General features: G+C 37.2%; 1 protein-coding gene across 2 annotated transcripts in view; it reads left to right on the top strand.

Moving 5' to 3' along the window:
* The window catches only part of NCAPG2 (non-SMC condensin II complex subunit G2), a 47,686-nt gene that overhangs the window by 3,769 nt on the left and 16,612 nt on the right, over positions 1-27,305 (top strand). For both annotated transcript variants that reach the window (XM_031061720.1, XM_014309368.2), the window contains 19 exons: positions 511-702; positions 1,714-1,828; positions 2,302-2,459; positions 3,182-3,316; positions 8,421-8,515; positions 9,355-9,424; positions 10,107-10,193; positions 12,363-12,458; positions 16,683-16,808; positions 17,686-17,865; positions 18,860-19,012; positions 20,616-20,784; positions 21,995-22,125; positions 22,618-22,791; positions 25,189-25,259; positions 25,528-25,681; positions 25,852-26,025; positions 26,538-26,648; positions 26,761-26,904. In XM_031061720.1, the coding sequence (XP_030917580.1) occupies positions 511-702; positions 1,714-1,828; positions 2,302-2,459; positions 3,182-3,316; positions 8,421-8,515; positions 9,355-9,424; positions 10,107-10,193; positions 12,363-12,458; positions 16,683-16,808; positions 17,686-17,865; positions 18,860-19,012; positions 20,616-20,784; positions 21,995-22,125; positions 22,618-22,791; positions 25,189-25,259; positions 25,528-25,681; positions 25,852-26,025; positions 26,538-26,648; positions 26,761-26,904 (2,535 nt within the window). The remainder of the gene's footprint in view (positions 1-510; positions 703-1,713; positions 1,829-2,301; positions 2,460-3,181; positions 3,317-8,420; positions 8,516-9,354; positions 9,425-10,106; positions 10,194-12,362; positions 12,459-16,682; positions 16,809-17,685; positions 17,866-18,859; positions 19,013-20,615; positions 20,785-21,994; positions 22,126-22,617; positions 22,792-25,188; positions 25,260-25,527; positions 25,682-25,851; positions 26,026-26,537; positions 26,649-26,760; positions 26,905-27,305) is intronic.

Consider the following 27,305-nt stretch of genomic DNA (forward strand, 5'->3'; position numbering starts at 1 on the left):
GGCTCAACAGGCTCAGGAGCTGGGTTTGATGAGGGGCTTTAAAATTTTACACTGCAGTGTGCAGAGCTCTGATGTGTGCAGATCATATCCCAAATTAGTGCTTCTCTATGGCTCTGCTGACTGCTATGGTTCCAGTCCTTGCCTAAGGATTTTCTTTCAACAGCCATCATCAATTGATATTTAAGAGAGCAAAGACATAATCAGGGACTTAAATTCTGTGCAGTTTTGAGCTTCTTAGCCAAGGGTATGGAATTGTCATCATTGCTATCAAGGGCTAAAGACTTCTGTCTTAAAGGCAGCACTCTTGCTTCATGATAAAGAGTTAACTAGCAGGAGTTTCTTATGCTATTTTAAAAAATATAACTTCTAGAAGGTATTTTATCTCTAACTGCAGAGGAATATAAGTTAATCATTAATGTAGAAACCCAGATTAAATGTAGAAAATATGATGATGAAGTATAAGCCACTTTGTTGATGTGGGATTGTGTGGTATCTTCTGACCATTTATAGAAAAATACATGTGATCATTTTGACTTGAACGAGCTACTTCAAGAATTGCCAAGGAAGCAGAAAGAAGTGCTATGGCAAAGACTGACACAGCTATTGACAGAGAGCTTGATGGAGAACCCTGTGGAAACATGGCGCAGAACTGGAGATGATAAGAATGAGGATGACATGGAAGTTGAGATAGTTCCAGAAATGGTAAGAATCTTGTAAAATGAAAACATGATGTGTGTTTTGTGTTTTTTGGGAAATAAAATGGAATATTTCCATAACATCTGAAAACATGCAAAGGTTATGAAATAAGGCCAGTTCCAAATATCACCTTTCTGCCCATTTTTTTAAATGACTTAATTTGTGCTTGGGTTAAGCTGAGCTTATGATTGGTCTATGCTCTAAAAGACTAGCTCTGCTGATAATTTTAATTATGAAAGATGTGACTTAGTTTTTCTCAGTAGAGTTGAATGGGCTTTTTCTATGTCTTACTTTAATAAACAAATGTTAATGTTGCACATGTTAAGTTTAAGTAGCTGGCATGTAATATAAGAAATTCACTACCTGATTTTTTCACTACCTCATTTTATTTGATGAACATCATGAAGTCTAGATTCGACTGTGCCTTCCACAAATTTAGAATACATAGAATTTTTCTGACTCAGGCCCTTATATTCTGCCTTCTGTGCTGTAATTTATGTAGCCTTGAGAATACGGGGGGAAAATGTTATTTAATTTTGGGGGGAAAGAAAAGAAATGCAGTGGGGAAATCATTAGAGAAACCTAGAGGCTTGTAGAAAAATCAGTCATCTGTTCAGAGGCCTGTAGAATCACACACTTGGAGTGGAAGTCACCAGATGTACGCATCTCTGGGTTACACATGGCGCTGCTAGTTAGGGGCTTTTCAGCTCTGAAATGGATGTGTATTTGAGTGGGTTTGTTGCAAATGAGGATTTTAGTGCAGGAATGGAAACACATGCAGTCACAAAGTTATCTACTAGCTGGAGCTGAAAACCCTTTTCAAACTTTTTGGAAAGATGTACTTTAAAATCTATTTTTTTGCCTCTTATTTGAAAGGTTTTGGGTGGCAGTATGCTCGTTCTTCAGAAAGGAAGCATAATAACAATTCAGCTTTGCTCTCTGTTGCTAAGGTTCATTTCTTGTTTGAGTTATTTTCTGAGTCCAAAACAAACCATCTTCAGCATTGCTTTCTTTCAGAAACAGACTGTAGCAGTGATCCAAGGAGTGGCAGCTGTCGTTATTGCTTCCATACCTGCAGTGGATGAAAATGTAAACTACAAAGCTCTTGTAGAATGCGTTTTTATCCTAAACGGTGAGTGCTTCTCTGTACAGAATGCAGCATTTTACAGAGGCTGTTTGATCTGACTGAAATCCAGCTGGCCTGTGAAACAGAATTCACAGGAGAAAAGTTGGTACTGGTTTGAGTTCATATTTATGAGACAAAATTAAGGGAATGTTTACCTAGAAATCAGCTGCACAATTTAGATGTTGGAATGTAAATAGTTTTCTTTCTCCCAGCTGTTCACCCAGTGGGAGGTAACTTTGATTATTCTGTATTTTTTCATTACTTTTAAGGGAAACTCAATATTCCATTGTTACTGGTCCAAAAACTTGGGCCAAACCTTAGAGTTGCCTAAATACTGCAGTGAGCATAAGCCATGAAAGGGTGTAAGTGTGGCAGGAGCTAGCTGACACTGTGAGGTGTAGTTAGTGTGCTAACAGACTGCTGTTTTACAGGAATGACTTGGTTCATTGCAGTAAATAATTATTTCATTAATCTTGTAGGTATCCTTCCTGCATTATCTACATCTGAAAAAATCCTACAGGACGCTATCCAACGTGTGTGTGAAAAGTGGTGGGAGAAGGGACTGGAGGGGAAGGAGCAGCTGGGGAAGACTCTGTTTGTCATTCTGCTGACAAAAAGCCTGAATAAAGCTGCTATGGTAGGCTGAGGCTATGTTGACTTTCAGGTTATTATTGAATATTTCAAGAAAGATAATCCCTCCAATAAAACACCGCCTTCTCTAGGACAAATTTTAAAGGTTTTTGGCATCAGTTTCACAAGTGAACTCGATTTTAATTTTTTTTTGCGTTCCTTTTAATCTTTTCACTCTTTTGTCCAGTCCAATGGCCAAGGTTTTTATTGTAACTAACTTTTTGTCAACTCAGGTATTAAGTACTATGTTCAGCTAAGCATAGAAACAGCTTTTGTGGGAAGCTTCATTTCCTCTTGCTTTTTATCTTTCTACAAATAATTTTTCTTTCATTTTTCAAAATGTTTGAGTTACTTGGAGTATTGTGATACACGTCTTTTGCACTAACCCAATGGATGTATCCTTATTTCTTTCTCTTGTTTTTCCCTGTTAACTGCATGTATTGTATGAAGTTTAAAAAGTGCAGTGATGTAGTTTTAACATATTTTGCATGGAATAGCCACTTTTTTTTCTTGAGCATATCTTCATTTGTTGGAAGTCAGAATTTCTGCAGTTACATATATTTTTCTCAGTAATGTGATGAAATAAATATTAATAATTTCACAATCTGTAACAATGCATTTCAAGTTCATTATTTAAAATCCTTTCAATGCAGCTCTGCATTAAATCAAAGATTTATGCATTAAAGCAAAGCTTCTCCACTCTAATGTGGGCTTCTTCTTTCCTGTCAGGGTGCAGATATAGTTCGTGTATGGAATCTACATCAGACATTACTTTGTTTTGATTATGATTCAGATGAGAGTAATGAAGTCAAAGCCTTGTTGCTTCAGTGTTTTATGAGTGTAAAACACATTAAGAAAGAAGAGGTAAGCCAGCTTTTATCTTACTGTGGTTTTGTGCCAGTGAGCTTTGGTTGCTTTTAATAGTTCTGCAGTTTGTCTTTTTTTATAGTACAGTAGGTAGCAACATGAGAGAAATCAGCTCTGTCTCCAAGCTATAAATGGTTGATACTGTTTCATTTGGAAAACTTGTTTCTATTCCAGACTAAAGTGTGAAAGTTTATGTCTAAATCTTCAGTCCTGTTCTTTTATCCTGAGGCAATAAGAATCAAGTGCTTTGCTTCCAGTGCATTTCCCTCGATACTTTAAATCATTCCCTGGTGTAATTCTTTTCTTTTCTTTTATGGCAGTTTTTCTTTTATTCAAGGCAAGTAACTGTAACAAAATAATTTTCCTTCTAAATGACCTCATCTAGAAGATTGTGTTGCCATATTCTGTTTTAAAAGTAGCATAAAAAGAACCCAGCTTTACAGAAAAATAAGAATTACTTTATTTACCTACATAGATTTCTCTCAGTGAACAGTTGCTGTTTTGTTGCTTAGATTGTACCTGTGCACCAGAATTGTGGCATCCAAGGTGCTTAGGTGACCAGACCACATGACTTTGTCTCTGAAGTTCTAACTCTTCCCTGCATATGTAAAATAGATATATTCCTTCTCCTGTGGAATACATGAACTTCTGTCATAAAATGTGCCCTGAGATTGCTGCATGATTGTGGTGTATGTCGTATTAAAAATGGAGATAGCAAAGGAATTAGGTGAAATGGCTGATAGAGCAGGATTTGGATACCTGCCATGAAGTTGGTGGGATTTTTGTTACTTACATCTAATATTTTAAGCTGTTCTAGTTTTGACTAAAATTGTGACGTACCAAGGCAATATGAGAGGTGGGAATGGAAGAAGAGAAAATGTGGGTGGAAAGAAGAAAGACAAGTAAGGCTTTATTGACAGAGTTTACAATTTATTTTGTGTCCTTGGTGTATTTCATTTTAAGCTGTTTTTTGTCATCTGGAAAAAGTGTGTACTTGTGTGTGTTCTCTGTCACAGAATTTAAAATGCATTATCTACGTTTGATTCTGTATTTTTTATTTCTTCTGTTATATTTGAATCCACTGTATTATTTTAATATTTCATCTTCATATAGGCACAGTAAATGATTGGCAATTATATATGTAAAGTACGACTGCTATCTAGGCTTCAGAAGCAAATCCCTGTAGTTCTTTTTTTCTTCCACATCGTGTGAGACTTTTAGTATAACATGTTAATTTCTACACAGCTTTTCTGAAGGAAGTTTGCACCTTGAATCTTTGAGTAAAGGAGAGTATAAAAGTTGTGGGTTTGTTGTGGGTTTTTTTTTAAATATGGGGAGGGAAAGTAGACTAAAAATCAGACTCAATAATGTATATTTTCCCCAGCGTATTAAAACTCATCCATTTTGCTCCACAAGAATGTGCAGATTTGACCACACTTTGCACATTTTGCTTTCTTTGCATAAGATTTTTCTCTTTGCTCTCCAGGGATTTCTGGTTCTTGATATTTTGTCACCTTTGCATTTTCATAGGCCTGTCTCTTTCTAGGTAGATCTAGAGAGCACCTTACTGCACTCTCTGCTCTGTCTGCTCATTAGTGGTTTAGATCCTGAATTGTGGATTCTTTGCTTTCTGGCTGGAAGCACTGACTGAAAGCAGCCGCTCCCAGCTGGAGCCAAAGGGCTCAGCCATGGCCAGTGGTGGGTCTGCCTTGGAACCCACTGGCATTGGCTCTATCAGCACGGGGAAAGCTTCTGGCAGCTTCCCACAGAAACCACCTCTGCAGGCCTCCACCACCAAAACCTTGCCAGCCCAATACATAAGTCACTTTACATCCTGGTGGATAACAGTTCAAAATAAAAGGAGAACCATAACCCATTCTGGAAAGATCCCAGCACAGGGTTCAGTTAAATTAAGTGTCTAAAATAAATTTAGACATCTGTGCAGGAGCATAATCAGTGCAGGTCCTGGGAAGGATTTGGTTGCTTAAGTGAAGGACCAATGCTACATTAAATGACCTAAGTTGCCTCAGACATCCATGTGGGGCTGGCATGTAAAACACTCATAGATTTCTGCCTTCTGGAAAACCATCTGGGCATGTAAAGTTGCTCTGTGTTTAGGGTGTGCCATATTAACCCTACTCAGCAGAGTCAACAGAACAATTCAGCTCCATAAAACAGTAACTAAACAGCTGATCACATAAAACACTCTTCAGACAATTAACATTTCAGGGACTTAAACATCCAAATTCACATGTCTCAGTTTGTGAGCAGAAATCCAACTTCACTGTATGAACTTCCAGTACTTATCCAGAATGGTAACCAACTTGGATTTTCCTAGCTCTGCAGACAGGAGATTCAAAGTGCTCAAAGCATTTACCTGTTGCTATGAGGCCATTGTACTTCAGTTGCAAGTCCTTTTGTTTGGGATTTTCGTGCTGTGGGAGTTCAGTTGTAGTGGTAACACACCTCATGTATGTTCTCTAATTTCCCTTCCTGGTTCGTTTCACTGATGCTAGATTTCTTGTAGCAACAAGAAACCAACCAACACTCCCCCAGTATCTCTGCTGGACCTTTTTTTTGTATCCTCTATTGCTTCTAAAATGCATGTAGTAATACCAAGTATCAACATGATGTATGAATTGCTTTGAGTTGAAAGTGAGCTTCTGTATATCAGGCCTAATACTCCCTTTAATGCCTGCAGACTTGTTCTACAGTTCCTAAGAAAAGTAATCCTAGATTTTCAGAGTACATATCCCAGAGCACAGTACCGTAGTAGCTTAAGCTGCTATAACTCCAGGTTGCAATGATCCTGTGTTGTCATGGACTAGCATTCCTCTTTTCCTTTTCACAGTGTAATGTTCAAGCAGCAGTATTGTGGGTTGATTGAAGGAGGTAGCTGTTTTCTCCTATTAAGATTATTTTTCAGGCAGATGAACTGTCTGGAATGGTTCATAATGTGCAAGACCAAAGGAAGGGAAGGGTCAGGAATGCAGTGTATCTGTTCTAAATCAGATTAAACCAATAGAGAACTGCACATTTATTACACCTCGTTGCAAGGTCAGGGAGTTCAGTGTTTCTGCCCTCCCAGGCTGTGCTGTTTAACACACAGTAATATTTCTCAGAGGCTTATCATCAGGCTGCATTAGTGGAGTGATCCTCTGAATTTATCTCTCTGTGATTTATGAAAACATTCTTGTTCAGATGGGGTTTCCAGTCAAACAGCTGCAGTGCGTGTTCCTGTGTTTTAGAGGTGGGTCAGTTGTGCTCTTTCCTTGCTCACCTTCTCTGTGTGTATAGAACAAAGTCATGTGCTCTGTGTGCACAAGCACAGCAATACCAGACACCCAACACTGATGCTGCATTAGTCCCAAAGATGACAGTTCACAGTCTCATTCACCTATCACCAGGTTATCTCTCACAATAATGAGAATGCTGTTACCAATAATTATTGCAGATCCATTAATCACAAGCAGCAGATTAAGCTAGAGGCACTTATCATTTTCAGGAGCAGGCTCAATCTTTTAAAACCTAAGGCTAAAAAGAGTTGGTTGAAAGCTATTTTTGGCTTTTTATCATCTGTCTTGCTGCTGGGATTGTAGAGGATGAGATGAGTTTGAGTTTGTCCTCATCCTTGCCTTGTTGAGGAAAGAACTGTAGGTCAAAACTCCCTTGACCTTTTGTTTTGTCAGGGATGTTGATGTGTGACATGCCAAGTGGGACTCCTCTGTGTTTATATTAGGCCACCAAAGTTGGAGGTAGAGACAACTCTTGACAACAGGAAGGATTCCATCAGACCTGAAGCCAAAAATCTTGACATTGTATTTAGCCTTTAGGTCTTGATTTTTATGAGCTTCTGAGTTACTTCTTCACCCAAAGGCACTTCAGCTATCAATTGCACTACAGGGCTATTTCTGACTGACTGTGCTTCCATCTCCCTCTCCATCTCTGCGAGATTCCAACTCCAAGTGTGTTTGGCATTCAGTTTTCTGTGTTTGGTCTTAGGTGTGAACACAGCTCTTGGCCCAGCTCTCAGTGGAAATGCCTCTGAACCTCTGCTGTTTATTCAGTGACCCTTTTGCACTTCTGCCAATGTGCTCTTTACTACTTCACTTCCTTTATTAATATTCCTAATTTATTTTTGGCTAGAAAGCTGACAGATACAAAGGACCCTTATGTGTGATCAGACATTTTGAACTCCTACCTTCGCCTATAAGCTAAGAGTGAAGCTGCCTGTACAGATACTGTATAAGGCTCCAATTCCTTGGACAGATCTTGCTGATTCTGGGAGATCACTGGCTTGTTTCCTTCATCCACAGCCTTTTGTTACAAAATTCTATTGCTCATCAGATTTGTCATCATTGTTCCTGACTTGTTAAAATGGAAGAAAACTAATTTGGGAAAAGCAGTTTCTGTTTTCATGAATGAAAGCAGCTCCAGGAGGTTCACAACATTACTTTTCACGTGGCAAGAGGAAAGGAAATGTCCTTGCTGATCAGAACATTGAATTTCCTCAGTGGCCCAGCTGTTCTCCATGGCTTTGTTAAAAATGTTCCTGCATGCAGTGCTGGTAGAGTTGTGGTGTTTTATTTATGCCTTCACCATCATTTCAGTGTCATCCTCGGATGATATTGGGATATTGGCACTTGGCAGAGCTCAGTGCTCCAGCCTCGATGCGGGTGCTGATTGCACAGTGTGCTGCCATTCTGGAATGCTGCTCAATTGAAGGCACACCAAACCAGAAAGGACATGGAAATCAATCCCTTCACCGCCAGCCTGTATTGATACTTCATTACTGATTTTCTTTTTACTATTCTTTACTTAGTAACTCCCATTTTTGGGGGGAGGAATGAAAGAGTGGAGGCAGATATGTGATGCACGTGTTCATTTGTTCTGTGTTCTTTCTACGCTATGAATAAAAGTAGTGCTTGAATTCTGTTTAATAATTAAGAATCTTAAATAGTTTTTTCCATTTCACCTATGCATTTTAAAATTAAAGATGTAATTTCCTTTGTATTTGCTGATTTTTGAGGTAGCTCTTAAATTGCATATTCTTCTGACCTTTGAGTTCTCTTTGTTTTTTCCTCTTTTCCCCTCCCCACAGGGAAGAAGACTCTTGAGTTTTTTGTTCACCTGGAATGTAAACTTCATTAAAATGATACATGGAACTGTTAAAAACCAATTACAGTTCTTTCCAAGGTATGCAGCCCAGTAAGAGTCCTTAATTAGTAAGAGCTTGTCTAAAATCTTGTTTATCTCACTCTAAAAATACCTAGTGTATTGAAAAAATATATCAATAACCAGAAACCCACAAATCTTCTGAATATTACTGCTATATTGTTTCAGCAACTTCTTTTAATAGGAGCTCTTACGTGCCTGGTGTACAGTTATAGGAGCAGTAAATGTTTATTTGCCATTAGCTAAAGCAAATTACTTTGGATAGAAATTGGACTGCATTATTTGCAGTGCTTGTGTGAGGGTTGCAGGTCCATTTCTCCTTTAGTAGGGTGTTCCTATTTTTTCCTACAAGCAATCTCTAATTGAATTTTCTAGGTTTCTATATAAGAAGTGACTTGCAGGATAAATCATAGCCTGAGAACTTGGCTGATGGATGAAAAATATGGAGATTTTTTTCTTTGATTTAGTTGGTGAAGTATTGCTGAAGTAATTCTGTGTATTAAAATCAGAGGCTTTCTAATGCTTTCATGTAGAATAATATATTCCTGTACATGTCTATAAAGAATTTCAGGCATTCTTCATGAGAAAACTGGTAAAGTATCTCTCTGAATTTTTTGACTCTCCCACCATAGGAGATATTTCAAGTATCATGTAATAATGCTTGTGCTCATTAATTAAGAGTTAACTTGGTAGTTATGGGTGTAGACTTGAAAAAGAGAATTTCTTCTAAAAACCTATTTGATGCACAGAATTAAGAACAATATTGGTTATTATACAAAACTTCATGTTTCACCTTTATGAATTGTACATAGATATGGTTAGTATGCTTTCTTGACAGTGTTTCCTATATGGTAATACAGATCCTTGGTGGAATGCATTTCAGAAGTTTACTTCAGGGCCTGGAAGAAGGTGTCAGGAGAATTCATAGAGGTAACACTATGCTTGAAATTTCATTTGGATAGTTTTGAATTTCAGGGTGGGAAAGACTCATGACTTTCCACCACAGACAGGTTCCTTTAACAAGCCTTAAAGAATTATTTCCCTAAGGAAAGGGCCCCTTCAGCATTGTCAAGGAGTAACTATATGTCATGCTTTGAATGTTTTCCCACTGAGATCAGCTTGGCTGCAGCTAAACACCTTTCATTCTGCTGCTGAAATATTGGTTCACACAAATATGCATATGCACAATATTTTGCATAAACATACCCGTTAAATGAATTACTGAAGCTTTTATTCAGCATATGCAAATCTGTATAGTTGATAGCTCAGGTATTTATCTAGTTTTTGTGGATTTCTATGGAACTTATTAAAGGCATAATTACAGATCACAACAATGCTAGAGCAAAATTTCAGATACCAAAGTACTTTTATTTACCCTTCTTTTAGTTTCTGCCAATTGGATTAATTCTAGATTCTGAAATTTTGATAATCAGTTGAGGCAGACTGAGGCCCCCAGCATGGAAAACTTTGGGCAAGGCAGAAGCCAAGTAAGAAATAATAGCAGGTACTATTTTCAGTTGTTTGTTTTAGGGAAAAATATAGTTGCTGAACAGCTACAGTACTTATTATTGTTTTATTGTGTTAACAGGAATATGTGTGTGTTTTACTGTAGGTACTTGAATATAACTGCATTCAGGATTTCATGCATCATGGAATTCATCTTCCCAGAAGTTCTTCTGTTCATTGTAAAGTTAGAGAGGTAAGTTCCAGGAAAGCATGACATGAACTAGTAGCTTCAAAATGAGATCAGTTGCTACAAAGTAGAAAATTTCCATTTCATACTAAAATACCATACCAGGTGTGGCTGGGATGGAAATACTTTCCTTCAGAGCAGGCTGTGTTTGGGGTGTGCTGGTAGCACAGTAATGTTCTGGCTGCTGCTAAGGCAGTGCCTGTGTGGTCTCAAGGCTTTCTCCTCCCCACGTATTCCCTTGGGAGTGGGCTGGGCATGAGCAAGAAGTTGGGAGGTCACAGCTGAGACAGCTGACCCAAATTGACCAGAAGGATATTGCATGGCACACAACCATCATTCCCTCAGCAAACTGAGGGAAAGTGAGTTTTGGGGAGGCAGCCATGGCTGGGAGGCTGGCTGAGAATTGGTCTGCTTGTGGCAGGTGGTGAGTGATTGCATTTACATCACTCCTTTGGGGATTTTTTTGGTCCTCTTTGCTTCATTTATTAAAGTGTCCTTATCTTGACCCATGAACTTGCTTTTCTCTTCCAATTCTTTTTCTTCCTCACTGAGCAGGGAGTGTGTGCATGGCTGTGAGTGTTCAGCTGGTGACTAGTGCCAACCCACCACAAATACTTAAAAAATAGCATATTAGGAGAAATTATGTTAGAACAAATTATAGGAGGAACTTGCTTATAGTTTTGCACCAGATTTGTCTTTGCTGCTCAGAAGTAGAAGGGGATTTTCCAGAGTGCCAGAAATAGTTTTTGCTGTCTGTTGTCTGAGCTTTCTTTACCTGTAGAATTGACCTTTCCATAGATGATCACAGGGATGAACAGTCATAACCTTCTTGAGGCAAACTTACTGATGGGTCTGAAATGAAGCTTGGCTTTTTTCTTTTTATTGTATGTAGGGGATTTACATAGGTTTCTAGGGACAAGCTTTGATTCTAGTAGTCTGTCTGTGGCGTTCAGTCGCGAGCAGAGCATTTGAAGCAGAATGAGAAGTGCACAAGCATCTTTAAGACATTTATATTTGATCAATGCCTCTTGCCCTCCCATGCTTCTTCCCAAATACCCGGACTCTAGAGTGTATGCTGTGTGCGATATACAGCTTGACATACCAGTGTGTAATACTAGAGTGGGTTTTTTGTTTGTTTTGGTTTGGATTTTTTAGGGTTGGCTTTTTAGGGAGTTTGTTCTGTTTTGTTTTCTCATAGCTATAGGATTTCCTTGTCCTGTGATTCCTGATCGATGGAGCAGGCTTTTGACAGGGCATTTCATGTTTTTCAGACTCTGAGGCTTATGATCTTGAGAGAGGACAGTGAATAACTATGTCTTTGGGCTGCAGGAGGAGTAGGTCTTGGAATAAATTTGAACTGACCACCAGAGGGTCAGCTTCTTTTCAAATTTTGTGTAATCTTGTATTCTGTTTTCCAAGATCTTCAGGGAATTATCAGTGCTGTATTGATCAAGGCCAGAAATGTTCAGAGGATCATCTTGTCTCACTTTCTGATTAATTACCAACCTTAGAACACAGCTCAAAGTGCTCAGTGTTTCAAAGTGGAGGAATTCTTCATATCAAGTTACATTACGTCCTTTCTCGTATTCTGCTCTGGTCTTCCACTTTCTCTTTCTTTTCTGCATAATTCAGATACAGAAAATAACAGGATTTTTAGCTAATTAAGCACAGTTTTGAGTCCCAAAGAGTACTGATACTTGCTTTTCATCAATGCATAAAAAATGTATTAGGTTTGTACATGTGTATTTGGGTGACTCCACTTACCAGATAAGTTTCTTTGTTCTTAACAGAGAAAAAGTTTATTTATCTGTGGTTCATAATTTCATGGTTTCAAAGTATTTCTACCAGTAACTTTAAAAATTATTTTTTATAGTAACAAAAATGTGATGTTGCTGTGAAATTCTCTAGCCATGTCTTTTTCTTAGTTGTAGATCTTTATATAGACTTAATGACTCTATAAAATTATAAAATATTGTATTTATTAGATTGTTTTAATTTTACTATTTTTGAGACTTCTCTACTAAGATATAAGTCAATTAACATGTTTAGTTTTATAATTTTCATATTGTGAAAACTCTGGTCTTATATAATTATGAAATGCATCAACCCCTTACCACTTCCTGAATGTAGAATGTTAAAATGGTTTTGGGGCCTGTTTTATTTGTTTTTTCTTAGATGCTGAGTTATTTTCATAAACAAAGCAAAGTCCGTCAAGGAGTTGAAGAAATGCTCTATAGATTGTATCAGCCCATCCTCTGGAGAGCACTAAAGGTAATTATCCTTTTCAGAAAATATAAATGTCTTTCTCCAGCTATTAAATTTTGGGTCCCTTCCACATCTTCTGGTTTTATTATTTGCTTTTAAAATGAATGGCCACAAAAACCAAAATGAGTGTTTACCATCACAGATGTAGCTGAGTAACTTTTTAAGTTGTAATTAGGCATAGCAAGCGCAATAATATTCTAATTTGTTAATATAATTTACTTGTAAAATTCACTTTTGTTTACAGGAACCTAGAGTGCTTTCCAGGGTTGCAGTTGGTATTCTTATCTTCTCAGTCTGAAAATTTTGTGTAATCTGGTATTACCTTTTCCAAGATCTTTAGGGAATTATCAGTGGTTTATTCATCAAAGCCAGAAGTGTTTAGAGGATGGTTTAGTCTCACCTGTTGATTAATTACCAGCCTTAGAGAACATCTCAGTGAATTTATTGGAGTATTAATTTAGGAAAACTTTTATTCTAGTTGTATTGTATGGACAGGCATTAATGGTATGGATGTGCTTTCAGAATGAAATTTCTTATTTGTAGTTCTTTCATGGTGTGTGCATGTCCTTCTGTGGATTGCATGCATGGACTAAAGGGGACCCACTGCAGTTTGTCTACTCAATTACACTCTGTGATCAAGAGGAGCCAAGCTTCCTTCTTTGTGACGGCTTTTATTTTGTCTGAAGTTATGAAATCCCTGTTTATGACAGCGTACACATACAGCCAAGTTAATTTCTGTCAAACATTTACAATTTCATTTACTGATTGGTCATAAGCATCTTCTTTAGAAGTGAGAAAGGCATTTGAAATTCTCAGAGTTGAAAGTATTTACTATTAACTTGAAAAGTTGTTTACAATGGATTTTATGAGTTACAGCAAGGAGTTGAGAGCTGTTTGGTTTCAACAGAACCCTGTGGTAGATGTGGGAATATGAAAAGTTATTGCTAGCTCATTATCTTATTTGGTCTTACATTAAATGTTTGATTCCATCCTTTTAGAATTTATATAAATAAAGAACCCTATGGATGAAACATTTATGTCCTGATGCCAGAGAATAATAGCTACAAATCATGGCTTCCTTTGATTTCTACATTTCTGTCTCTAAAAGGAAAATAGGGGTTTTAACTGATTTTTGATAAGTTAACAAAATACAGTGTTCCATTCTTAATGGACTTGCTGCCTGTCAGTGAAGGGTTGTAGTCACTTGCCAAAGCCCAGGACTCAGATGTGAGACTAGGCTACTTTTTGGGGGAAGATTCTGTCAAACTTTATGAAATCTGCTTATGTTAATTTGGAGAAATGTACCAGAAGGTGTGTGATCTAGAAAAAAAAGATTACTGATTGATTTGCAGCAAGGCAACAGGAGAATTCCAGATTCCACAGGTAGTTGAAATTTTTAACAGCTGCTATTCATAATTTGCACATCCCTAATGGTTCCATGGCTAGAACAAATCATACAGTACTGCATGAAGTATGTGGTGTTTTGAACTGTTGCTGTGACTCAGAATTACCAGCAGTTTAAAATACAGAACTAAGAAGGGAAGCTTATAACTGTTCTTATAACTGTTACGGATTCTACTCCAAAGCTTGAAATGTCAGTTTAATTTTAGATAACTAGTTTGATGCTCCTATTTTAGCCAAATCCTTAATTTAATATAGTGAAGAACAAATTCTGTTCTAGAATACTGTTTATGAAACAGAAAGAAGAGGCCTTGTGTGTCCTTTCTCACAGAAAGCAAAAACTTACTTCAGGTGTAAGAACACAATGAGTTCCAGAACTGTTGATGCTGAAACTACTTGATTTCATCTCTGAAAGCTTTAAACTGAAAATGCACCTTTTGTAATGCAGGTCTGTGGGTTTTTTTCAGTTGCTTGTTTTGCAAGTAATTAGATTGCACAGGCTTCTGTTGGGCTTTTACCAGCACATCTTTTATAAGCCTTTATGCAACTCTAAGTTTTTATAATATAAGCCCATATGTAACTTCATGGTTTTTTTCATGTTCTTATTATGAAAAGCAAGTATCATATAAACATAAAAGAGATGTGCAGTAATTAGTTGTTAGTATGAGAAGATATATGGATACAAAAATACGATTGTTTAGTGTAAGTAGTGATTAAGCTATTTGTTATCAAGCTGAAAAAGTCAAGAACCACTCCTCCAGGAATTCAAGCTGTTGAAGGAAGTGACTCCTTTAAAGTGTTTGGTTGTCTTTTTTTATATTTTTTTAACATCCCACACATTTAATCTAACATGTCCTGAGGAAGTAGTGTTTTAAATAATTTGAAGTTAATTTCAGAATCTGTAAGACCAGTTAAAATTTAAAAGAAAGCTGTGAAAATTAACTGAAGAAAAAAGTAAATTATGGTTTTAAAAGGTTCTGAAAATTTCTCAGAATAGTACAAGCATAATGGTCAAAGAAATATTAGTTATTTAAATTACTGCAGGCTCTGGCATGGAAAAGTCAGTGTGGATTAAAATAGGCCATGAATTTAAAGTCTCAGTTTCTACCTCTGTGAAGACATTGTACGAGCCTGAATATGCAAATACATTTGGGATAAATTCCAGTTAATTAAAGGCAGGAATTTGAACTGTGGGTACTCAGTTCAGAATTAAAAGTGAGCTTAATGGAATTCAGTGTAATGCACTTAAAAAGTTTATGGAAATTAACTTTCGGAATGGCTATGGTAGACAAGGTCTAGGTTATTGCACAAAACCACATTTGAATTAATTTTCACATGCAATGTTAGTGCAGAAGAGCTATTTCACCCTAAATTCACATATTATCTTGTTATGTGTTAATTCTTAAATATAGACAAGCTCAGAGTTAAAGGATTTTCTACTACTTTATAGGATAGAATTAAGAATTAGATCTTTTCACCTCTAAACAAGTCCCTAACTAAAGAATGTACTTATGTGCTTTGTTTGCTTTTATAGTATTCAATTAAAAATTCCTTGTAATTTTGTTGACTTGAAGAATTTGGAATGTTATGGTTCTACTTCACCATATCAGGATTGGTCAAGAAGAGAAACCCAAAAGAGATTGTAAATGAAGTAATTGTTACTAATTTCTTTGGTGTTTTTCTTGTTTTATTTGTCATTAGTTTATTTAAGTGTAAATATTACATGGTTATTGCCATGTTCCTTTTCCTTGCCTTTGATCTCAGTGTACTTTATCACAAGGGAAGAAGAAAATTAGATGATTAGCGTAGTCAAGAATTTCCCTGAACTGTCTCATCTTGCTGTTAAAATTAGGCCTACTTTGCTTGTTATATTGGGAGCTTTTATTTTTTTTTTTATTGGACACAAGATCTGGACAAAATTCTTCTTTCCAAGTCTTCTTTCCAAGAGCAGTCAGTAGAGGCTCTTAATCACTGCACTGCTATCTCTGATAAATAAAATGTAGTTTGGTGGTTAGATTTCAGCATTCTCCTTGAGATGCCTTGAATTTCTTCATGGTTCCATTTCCTGCTCTCTTTTTCTGTCCTTTAAGAGTCCACAGGATCAATTATCTTTCACTGAATAAGTGTCTAAATATGCACCTTTCTCTTTTTCCTTTTTTGTGTTTGTGGCTCTACAGCCAGTAAAATACACGGTGGAGTACAGTGAAAATTGTTAAATATGGTAAAATGTTGTGAAGCTTCCCATAGATTTTTGATGAGCTGCCTGGAGCTCAGAACATGGTCCTAATCCTTATGTGCAGAGATGCAGAACTGAATAAGTTTTTGCTGGATAAGTTACGCTCCAAGCTTTCTGGTACTTAGTTACTAAATACTGTTTTCTTGAAGAAACAGGCTTGAGCTTTTCAATTAAATCACCTGTCTCTTGACAAGGCAGTTAATTAATCCTGTCTGATTGAATTCAACAGTCTTCTGTCCTGAAGAGGAGCTCTAAGGCCACCAAGAGAAATCCCAACTGCTTTTAATTTATTCAGCATTACAGAAAGGAGAAGGTCTCTGACTGTGATTCCTCAGGGTCGTTGCAGCTGATGTGCTTTGAAAGCTGATTGTAACAATAACTCAAGGTTTACTGAATGGGCAGAAATATAAGATAAAACATTAAAACTCTTGTGTGACTTCAAGTTCTTCCATCCATTTGTAAATTAATCTCTTCCATCTACTTAATTAAAAACACTTGTTTAAATGTTTGGAGAACAGTATTTGACAGGATACATCTTTGGATATTAACAGTTGGTCCTTATGGAAAAAATATCTTTTCCTCCATTGTAACAGGCCAGAAACTCAGAAGTTCGAGCAAATGCAGCATTTTTGTTTGTTGATGCTTTTCCTGTTCGTGATCCCAGTTTTACTGCTGAAGAGATGGACAGTGAAATTCAGAAACAGTTTGAAGAACTTTTTGTAAGTTTTAATGAAACTGAAATGTTAAAAATGAAACTTTTGTCAGAACTAACTCAGAAAAAAATTTTGTTGATGCAATTAAAATAAATGGAATTTCTGAATAATTGTAGGGAAACAGAGGTCTATGGTGCAGAAAATACAAAATTAAACTAATATTTTAAATTTCTATAGTATGTTTTCTGCAGATGCTATACACCACTTTAAACTCTAAAAAGGAAATATTTTGGTTTGTTATTCACTATTCTGTGAATGAGAGATGCCTTTGAAAGATGAAATGCATGAGTAATGATCTTGATCCTTGCTTACCCTAGGATTGTGGGGGAGAGCTTCACAGTTACTATGGAAGCACTCAATCAAAGTTCAGTACTATATTAGTAAATACTTCTGAAATTAAGTATAATGGAGAGAACCTAAAAATCTCCTTGCCAGTCCAGATGGGTGAGAATGGGCATAGTATTTTCATTAAGAAAATGTTGGGGGGTTCCTGAGTTGACGTCAGATAATTGAAAGTTTCAAAGTTGTTATGTTGTTCCATAGGAACAGTGATCAGTGTAAACTCATATAAATAGAAATCCAGATATTCTTAATTAAGTCACAAATGCAAGACTTGATTTATTTAAAAAGAAAAAATTCAAAAGTCCAATGAAAAAAGTTGGCCAGTAGTTACCTTAGTTTTGCTTCTGATTAAATTTCCTGGTTTTCTTCATAGTAAAATGCCTTGAGGGACTATTAATATTACAGTTCTTTTATTGTATGACAGTTTTCATAATGATTAAAAGGTAATGGAATGCATTTTGTTTAGGATAGGCTCAGATCAAACAGCAGTAGAGTCGCAATAATCCATATGCTCATGGTGTTATTCTTCTGTTTGTTTTAGAGTCTCTTAGAAGATCCTCATCCAGTTGTCCGCTCTACAGGGATACTTGGAGTTACTCAGATCATATCCAAATACTGGGAGATGATTCCTCCAACAATTCTTGCTGATCTTTTAAAAAAGATAACTGGAGATCTGGCATGTGATATAACATCTGCTGATGTTCGATGCTCTGTTTTTAAAGTAAATGTTTTTTATCATGACTGTCAGTTTTCTATTTTACTTGATGTACAGGTTTCTAGTTTAGGCCACTTTAAATCAAGGGAATTTCTTGTTCTTCAAAATGTCTTAGGCAATAGAATTACTCCTACACGGAGGTTTTGCACGTTTCATAAAAGCCATGTGTTTGGAAAATACAAATGTCTTTTGAAATAGTAACTGATTGGCTTTCTGACTCTAAGGTATTCAATTTCAGTTGTACACAGACTGTTTGGGCCCAATAATTAATTTTTTTTTAGCTATTAGAAATAACGCTTAGACTTGAAAATATATGTAGGCAGCTCCAGAATTTCTTCCATCACTGGCTTTAAGGCATCCCAAGACACGCACAATTGGGATTTTGCATCCCACTTTGTGTGTGTCTGAGGTTTGAATGGATATAATTCCACAGCTGGTCTGGTCACGCCTCCTCCCATGCATTGCTCACTATGTTAGAAATAGTTCATCTACATATTTCTGGCATGTGAGAAATAACTGATAGCTTGGACTGGAAAATGAACTCCCTAATCAACATTTTCACTTGAAGAGTTTGTCTGTGTCAGTTCAGCCTTAAATTGAAGCTGTCATCCTGTTAATCCTCACTTGCTCCACTACTGCTTCATGGGGGAGCTATCCTGGATAAGCAGAAAGTGCTGATTTAAAAATGGATTGGAAAGAGAAGTGTATTTCTAATTTGAAATCAGCATATTTTAGAGAGCCGGTGTGTCCTCAGGCAGAGGGCAAGACCATGGTCTTAATGTAGGTCTGAAGCTGATTCAGCTGAAGTGAGTTCACTGAACAGACTTCACTGCAAATTTGAAGCAATCAAAGCAGTTTTTACCAAAGAATATGACAAGAAAAACAAACATGCACTGTGTCTGCCCCTGCTTCGTTTAACATGAGAAGTGTCATGGTCCCCTTCAACGATTTTTGGCTACAGATTTTTCAGCTCTACTCTTTCTGGATTTGTTTATTTTAGTGCCTACCAATAATTTTGGACAACAAACTAAGTCACCCACTCCTGGAACAGCTCCTGCCTGCAACCAAACACAGTCTGCATGATAATTCTGAGAAGGTGCGAGTGGCTTTTGTGGAAATGCTGCTCAAAGTGAAGGCTACCAAGGCTGCCAAGGTAGGATGATGACACTTGATAAGTAGCCAGGAGACAAACTCATGGAATTTATTTTAAAAAAAAAGTACGTTTTGAGACTGCTGCAGTGGTCTTAAAAAAGAAATAACCTGCTTTGCTCTGGTAATACTCTTAATATCTGTGATATCCCAAGTGCTCTGTGGGGCCTTGTTCTCTCTGGATGGGCAGGGGAGAGCAGTGGGTTACAGCCACACTTCCCTCAGCTGCCCAACTCTTCTAAATGCCTAACACCTTAAGCCAGGACCTTTTTTGCTTTGATTTTCCTATTTTTATAATGTCTATTTCTATTTTGTGGGCACATCCTTCAGGATTTTGGTGTCTTTTTATAGTGATTTATAATGGATTTTGTGTTCTGCTGTGGACTCTTATTTAGAGTGATACTGTCCAGCCACCGGCATTGTAGCATCTTTGAGCTCTTATTCCACTCTCTAATGTTAATAGTTTCCTAATTTCAATTTTATATTTTAATTTAACAATGGTTTTGTCTCTGGCTAAGCCTAATAAAGACATAAAACTATTAGAAAGCATCCAGAGGAGGGCTCTGAAGATGGTGAAGGGTGTAGAGGGGAAGCCATACAAGGAGTGGCTAACGTCACTTTGTGAATTATTCTGAGTTTGTAATTATTCTGCAATTAACGACAGAGAAAAAAGATGATTCTCAATGTAAGGGATTCTTAGGGGAAGGAGAGATCAGGCTTAAATAAAGAAAAAAAGATCCTAGTAAGTGTTAGATGTTTTTCAATAACTTCCTATTGATTTAAAAACTGTAATGTGTATCTCTAGTAAGTCCTGGGATCACTTACTTTTTATGACAGTTTTAACAGGGACATCCATAGCTCAAGATCACAGGGTAATTATCTGATGCAAATATTTCTGCTAAAGAGTAAAATAGCTTCCTTGGCATTGACAAATACTTTTTTGTTTGTTTTAATTTGAAATTGTCCAGCATAATTAATTCAGAATCTTCTCAGAAAAACTACAAATGTAGTGTTACAGCTGACAAACAGCTGTGTAGTCTTTCTGAATTTCATAGCATTTGATTTCTGTGGTACAAGTAAACTAGAGCTCTGCTAAGAATGGGATGCATTCAGTATTTAGTAATGTACGGTTTGGGATAGCTTTGGAAAGGGTGTTGATCCATTTAAGGATCAACACCCTTTTAAGGTGTACACAGTACTTGTGGGTAGTTTAGACCTACTTTGTCCTGTGAGGAGAATATGAAACATGGCACATAATGACAATAATTGTATTTTATGGTGATATCCTTGTAGAGTAAATAGTTCTTCCCTGTATCTATGGAATTGCATTAATATTGCAGGTGAAGTGGAATTGCTTAAACCGCAATTTTAGCAGTGAGTCAGAGATACCAGGAGATTTAAAACATCAGCACAGCAGAATAACATTATTGTAGCAGAATTGACCTCCAGTACACATTGGTGTAAAAATTAAAAATTCTCATGTTTTCCAGGTCGATGTTCTTTATATTTGATTAGACCATTGCCATGGAAATCATTTAATGAAGGTGATAGTTTTTTCCTCTATTTTTGTTTCACTCCTTTGAATATCTTCTTCTCACCTCACAAAGTTTTGGAATATCTGTCCCATGGAGCACCTCCTGTCTCGGCTGGAAGCGGACTCTCGCCAGTCTGAGGATGTGTGGTGTGAGCGCTGTGTCACTCTGATCCAGATGAATCCTGCAGCAGCCAGGAAGTTCTATCAATATGCCTATGAATTCACTGCCCCCACCAATATAGGTAAAGCACAAAACTCTGTGAGCTTTTGGAATTACTGATATCATGCTATGTAAATGTTTTTTTCTTATTTCTGTAACAGTGGTACATTGTTGCTAGGTTTTTGGGGGGGATTAGTATAATAATAGTTTGTAGTTTTGGAAATTCTTGACACCAGCAATAAGCACAACAGGCAAAGTCATCAGCTTTTTCAACAGTGAGGAGATCAAAGCTTTTCATCTCTGTTCTTATGATGCTCTACTGTACACTCCAGCCCATAGTGGTACCTGGTACTTCTGGTCCCCTTCCTCCCCACACGTACCTTAAAATTATCTCAGTTGATACCTATTTTTCATGTAGAAATAGGGTAGCAAATGCCTGATGCCTTAAATGATTTGAGATCTTCATGTGAAAGATTATATAGAAACTGAAAAAATGTTTACATCTGATAATCTGGGTATCTGGGATTTGTGGATCAGTGTTTTCAAGTTGCTCAGAGAAAATCTAAGAAGTCCTCCTTCAGAAAGCTTCTGAAAGTTTTAGTGAAGCGGGCATGTACTGCCCAGAATGTCACTGCTTTTTAGAAAAGTCCTACTGAAACAAGTAAAATCAGGAAAATTTTGTTTCAGAGAAGTTCTGTTAAAACTCGAGCAATCAGCATCGAGTGACTTGGGTGAAATGCCCAAACCATTGCCTCTCACTGATCATCTTGATAAGGTTATGAAATCACAATTATGAAATCAGCCTGTTGTACTTCCACCAGAGGGGCATAACCCTTTCACTTTTTGTAGAGCTGAGCTCCTCGTTCAGAGGTGAGGGAATGGGAATTGACATAGGAATGAACATTGACGTTGGAGGGAATGTGTTCTTGAATGGGAGTCATTAAGTTAACAGCTAGGCCAGATTAGATGTAGGAGTTGTGGAAGCTTCCTCTGGTTCTGATTTGATAAGGTGGTGGTTATTTGGGGGCTTTTTAGTGTGCTGTTTTAACAATAAAATTCCAGAGCCTGATGATAATGTTGTCATTTCTTCTTCATACTTGAGGATATAAAACACATTCACATTTTTTCCGTTTCCTTTACAAGGAATTTTGCTCCATTTTTTCCTAGTTGTTTCTGGTTCTGTTGCCTACTTTTTCATACTGGCTTTCCAGCATTGTAATTAGAAGCACTTATTACCAACATTCCTAACAAATAGTAAATGTCTCATTTATTTCCACTCCATTTAAACATAGCTAAATTGATGCTCACTATTCGGCGCTGCTTGAATGCCTGCATCCAGAAAGCAATGAAAGCCAGTCTTCATGGCAGTGGGGATGATGATGATGATGATGATGAAGATGGAAGTGAAAAGGAGAACACCAGTGTAAGAAAGTCCACTCTATTCTAACTTCTGATAACTTCTTTTCAGGAGAAGTTATGTGAGACAGAATATGCTTAATGTGAGACAGAATATGGCGGAAAGTCTAAAGGAATGCCCTTGGGCATCTCTGGAGTTGGAAGGGGAGAACTGCCATTATTGGATTTTCATGTCCTGCAGTAGCAGAAATCTGGTCAAGTAGCTAGAAAAAGATAAAAGGAATATGGAGCATATTTTAAATTAATAGTTGTCGAATTCCAGTGTTGATTATAAACTGGTTTGATTTTGCAGTTAAATTATTTTAAAGATGACTATTGCAAGATATGTGAAGTTAGAGAGATTAAGACTCAGTTGTGGAGTTCCTGTTCTACAGCAACTACAGTATCTTCGTAAAGGGTCTAGAAGGATTTTTTCTAGTGTCTTTAAGGCCTTATTTTAATTTAAATTCCTATTTGAAAAAATATAATGGGTAATTTCATCTAAATGTTTATATTTCAGGTGTTGGATAATGTGTTGTCAGTAAATGATGTGGCCAGCATGGCAAGTTTGTTGGAGATCACTGTAATACTCTGGAGAAGCATCCACAAAGCACTAGATCATAATGAAGATGCCAAAGAATATGCTATCAGGAAGTTTGCTTCTGTACTTCCTGAATATTTTAAAGTATTTCAGGTAAAGAAAGCCTAGATTTTCCTGTATTTTCTCAGTATTTTCTTCAGATGCTTTCATGTTTTATATCTTTTATCTATTTTTATGACATTAGGTATTCTTTTTCATTGTTGCTATAAACTATAACAGCAGCAATTTTCTTGGAATTCCACAAATGGGCAGAAACTATTCTCCAATGCAATGTCTGACTGATGAACCATTATCTAAATAGTCAGTTCAAAAATACTTATGCAATAAATTGCTCTCCTTGTAAGGTTTTTCTAGGGTTTTATTCTTTTGAATGTTGTAGAACTTCTAGAAAACAGTAAATACAAAAGAGCCATTGCAGAATTAATACTCATTGTACATCAGAGTCCACATGTTTTTCTACCCGTTGTCCTCCAGACTCTTCCACCAGCACCACTTCTTACAATTTAGCTGCAGCTGAAGCAGCTGAGGCCCTTTTTGCCCTGAATGTGAATTGGCAGAGTGCACTTGCAGCCCAGAAAGCCAAACATGTCCTGCTGACCTGCTGGAGTGAGTCCAAAGGATGGCCACCAAGATGATGAGAGGGATGGAGCACCTGTCCTAAATGGAAAGGCTTAAAGAATTGGGATTGTTAAGCCTGGAAAAGAGAAGGCTTTGGGGTGACCTAACTGCAGCCTTCCTCTGCCTGAAGGGAGCCTGCAAGAAAGACAGAGAAGGGACTTTTTATAGGGGAGTGTAATGACAGGATAAGGGGAATGGATCCAAATAAAAAGGAAGTAGGTTTAGATTAAATATTAGGAAGAAATTCTTTTTTGTGAGGGTGGTGAGACATTGGCACAGGTTGTCCAGAGAAGCTGTGGGTGCCCCATCCCTGGAAGTGTTCAAGGCCAGGTTGGATGGGGCTTGGAACAACCTGGTCTAGTGGAAGGTGTCCCTGCCCCTGGCAGGGGGGGGGGGAAAAAAAGATATCCTGGTTGTCCAGAGAAGCTGTGGGTGCCCCATCCCTGGAAGTGTTCAAGGCCAGGTGGGATGGGGCTTGGAACAACCTGGTTTAGTGGAAGGTGTCCCTGCCCATGGCAGGGTGGCTGGAACAAGATGATCTCTAAGATCCCTTCCAACCCAAACCATCTGTGGTTCTGAGGTTTCTGCTAATTTAAATCTACTCTCTAATAATCTGTCGATGCATTTATTTATTGCTTTGATTCAATATAGGCAGTTAATTAAAATCAGTCATTTTCATATTGTCAGACTCCTTGCTCTAATTGTTTTAGTGTAATTCTCGAGGAGGATGTCATCCTGAGAGTGGCCAATAGTGGCTGCTGCACCCAGAGTGAATTTGGAAGGATGACACACTGGATATCTTTTTCTTAGTTGATGGCTTTTATGCTGGAGTATCCTGAAATGTGGTGGCTACTCCACTGCAACTTTGCTTTACATAATCAGGGAGTGAAAAGCAGCTCATTGCTACATATTACTCTGCAGCACAGAGACACACGTTCTCTCTACCCTGAAAGCATTTGGAAGTTGTCAAAGACATTCCAAACTTTTTTGATAGAGGATGTAGCATCCTTTCTGAAAGCGTCTGGTGAACAGACAAGATATCCAGCTTTAGCAAGTAACCTCTTTGACTTGGATATTCTTACATAGTGAGTATGTAGCTTGGATCTAAAAGGACCTGTTGTCAGAGACAGGTCCTAGAAGGCTACAAACATACTGAAGCTGCCTGTTTCTTTCCTGAAAAAGCTACAAATATATTTTAAAAGTTCTTTTAAAAATATGAGCTTTAAAAAAAGGTTTAGATCTTGGAATGGCTTAGTAGATGATAATTTCATTTGGCTGTTTCCATGAAGCTTGGACATAGAGATAAACTATTTTTGAAGAGTTCTTAACATAGATTGGTTTCTGTGTAACCTGAGTGAGATTATGGTGTGGCCTAGACCATGTATTATGACATGCTGTAATGAATAATAGTGCATTAAACATTGCCATCCTTATATAAGAACGTTTTTCTTTAGAGTCTTTTTAATAAGTTTGTCTTGTGAATGAATTTAAGGCACTTAAGGTTAAGAGGAGTTAGATGGTGTCATGGTTGTGCAATTAAACCTTAGTCTCTAGTGGAAAAAAAAGTGATGAGGAGCTGCTATTTCTTTTGCAATGAGTATTAACCTAATGGAGCCATGACTATTCATGGTAGTTATTCTGGCAGTTTGTCAGAAAGTAAAGGATATGATAATTGGTAATTGACCTCCAAAACCAGGAATCAGACATTTCAGATTGCAAGCCATATTGTTTTGAGCTCCTTTCAACTTCATTTGTAGTGAGAAAGGGAAATCCTTAATTTGAGGAGATGTAATCACAGTTTTTCAGTACTGTCTTTAGTTTTGCTTGCACGTGTGTACCTTTATGTCATAGAGTGTAATTCTTTTATCCTAGGATGACCGGTGCATGGCTCCACTGATTATTCTGGCATCCTTTATGCCCCCTGCTGCTATTCCTACATTCAGGTACTGTTTGGAAATCCAAAATGCAAATGACAAGAAGTTTCTTGCTGGCTGTATTCGTTCATTTTTTGCAATCTGATATATTAAATGCCCATTTGGGTAAATTAAGACACTGAAACTGTGATAAGTCAGTAAAATTTGTGATGTTCAAGTCTGTTGAAATCGTTGGTGAATCCCATTGGTGAATCCTTTGTTTGTATTATACTAATTGTTTTCTGCACTTATGGGTGTGAAAGTAATATATCTCTTTATCTGTCTGTTTTCTTTTAAGCTGTGGTGTGGTTTCCAGACTCAGAAATATTGACAGTGGAGCTGACCAAAACAAGTATTCTATCCTGGTCGACTGCCTGTGCCGCTGGGGTCAAGTCGGGCACATTATGGAATTAGCCTGCGATTGGCTTTCTGACTCACTCACCCCAACAAAGGTGTGCAAATGCATGTGACAGGGAATATAGGAATTACCAGACTGCTTTAAGGCATCATGCTTTTTTAAAATAGAATAAGAGTTTTTAATGCTGTATTATTCTGCTTTGAAATCAGTTCTAAAGTCAGATACTAACAGAGTTGTACTGGTTTTGTGCTTTCTTCTATTCAGAATACTAAAACATCTGGGCGTCGAGTACGAATCCATGTAACACATGAATCAAAGCCAGACTTAGCAATTGATTACATTGAGTATTTATTGACTCATCCTGTCAATTGTGGTTGCCTACTTTCTGTTCCTAAAAATAAACTGAAGAAGCTTTTGAAAATCCTCGGTGCTTCAAAGGTAGTTTTCTCCTTCTCATAAACAGTGCTCATAAAATCAGTTCTTAACATCATGTATTGCCTGAGTCAAACTAAAATGCCTGCAAGAACAAATAAATGAGGTTCATGATGCACTCTCCCTTTGTAAAAAGATTTTTTTGTAAAACGATTTTCCTTTTGATCTTTATTTCCAACAAATACTCTAAACTAGAAGTATAGTAGTTCAGAATTGTTTATAGGTGGCAGATTTTAACCAGCTTCTCAGTCTTAGGTGTCTCAAAGTTTTTGTGATCTAGTGTTGAGTGTTTTTAAGGGACCTGACTTATAGAATATGTGAATAAGGAATAGTCTGAAAATCAGTTATGGCATTGAAAAATGGAAGTAATTAAAGTATGCTTGTTGCTTATTTGGGTTTGGTGCTTTGCTGTTCTTGTGGGTTTGGGGTTTTCTTTAACCTTTTGTTTAAAGCTATTGAGTAAAGAAACATTTGAAAGGTTTTTCTGAAAAATATAAATGTAAACATTGATATTTCAGAAGTTTCTTGGCTCAATTCTGGAAGGAACAGATTCTGGTGGCTGGAATCAAGCAACCAGCCTAAGAGCCTTCAGCCTCTTTTGCAGATTGACTGTTCATCTTCAGCATAAGGTATGGTTATAGCTTTCCAAAATAAACTGGAGTTACAGTTGACAGTATGAGGAAGTTCCAAAACAATTGGAGAGACAATTGGTAAACTTCCCTTTGTGGTTTTTTTTTTCAGTTTTCTGAAGAAGGAGAAGATCACCTTTCACTTCTGAAGAAGACAGGTGCTTGGATAGAAAGTCAAGTTGTACCTTTTGTACTAGCAAATGATCAAGAGGATGGTATTTCAAAACACAGTGATGTTTCTGAATTTATTATCCAGGTTAGATGATTCCTATAATATAAATCAAGCTGCTTTCAATTTGAAAAGCTGTAGGTGTAACAATTTGTGTGCAGACAAACTGCACAGGCATTTGTGTCATCACTTGCAGTGTCCCTTACCCCTGATCTTGATTTGCCCTTCAAAGAAAGCATTTGATGGATATAATGTGGGTGAGGTTTTAGCTAGTTCTGAGCTGTTTTCTGTTGCATTCATCTGACATTTTATTTAACCCAAGGTGGATTTTAGCACTGAGCTTTTACCAGATTTTGGTGAAAGGAAAGATTTTGCTAACTTTGGTCCCAGTTAGTGTCTTTGAACAACCCAGCTCATATATACACAGACTGATTAAAAATTCTCACTCTGTCTGTACTTCCATCTCATAATCTGTTTTGAATGTAACA

The sequence above is a fragment of the Geospiza fortis genome, unplaced genomic scaffold (genome assembly GCF_000277835.1).
Source record: "Geospiza fortis unplaced genomic scaffold, GeoFor_1.0 scaffold282, whole genome shotgun sequence".
NCBI lineage: Eukaryota > Metazoa > Chordata > Aves > Passeriformes > Thraupidae > Geospiza > Geospiza fortis.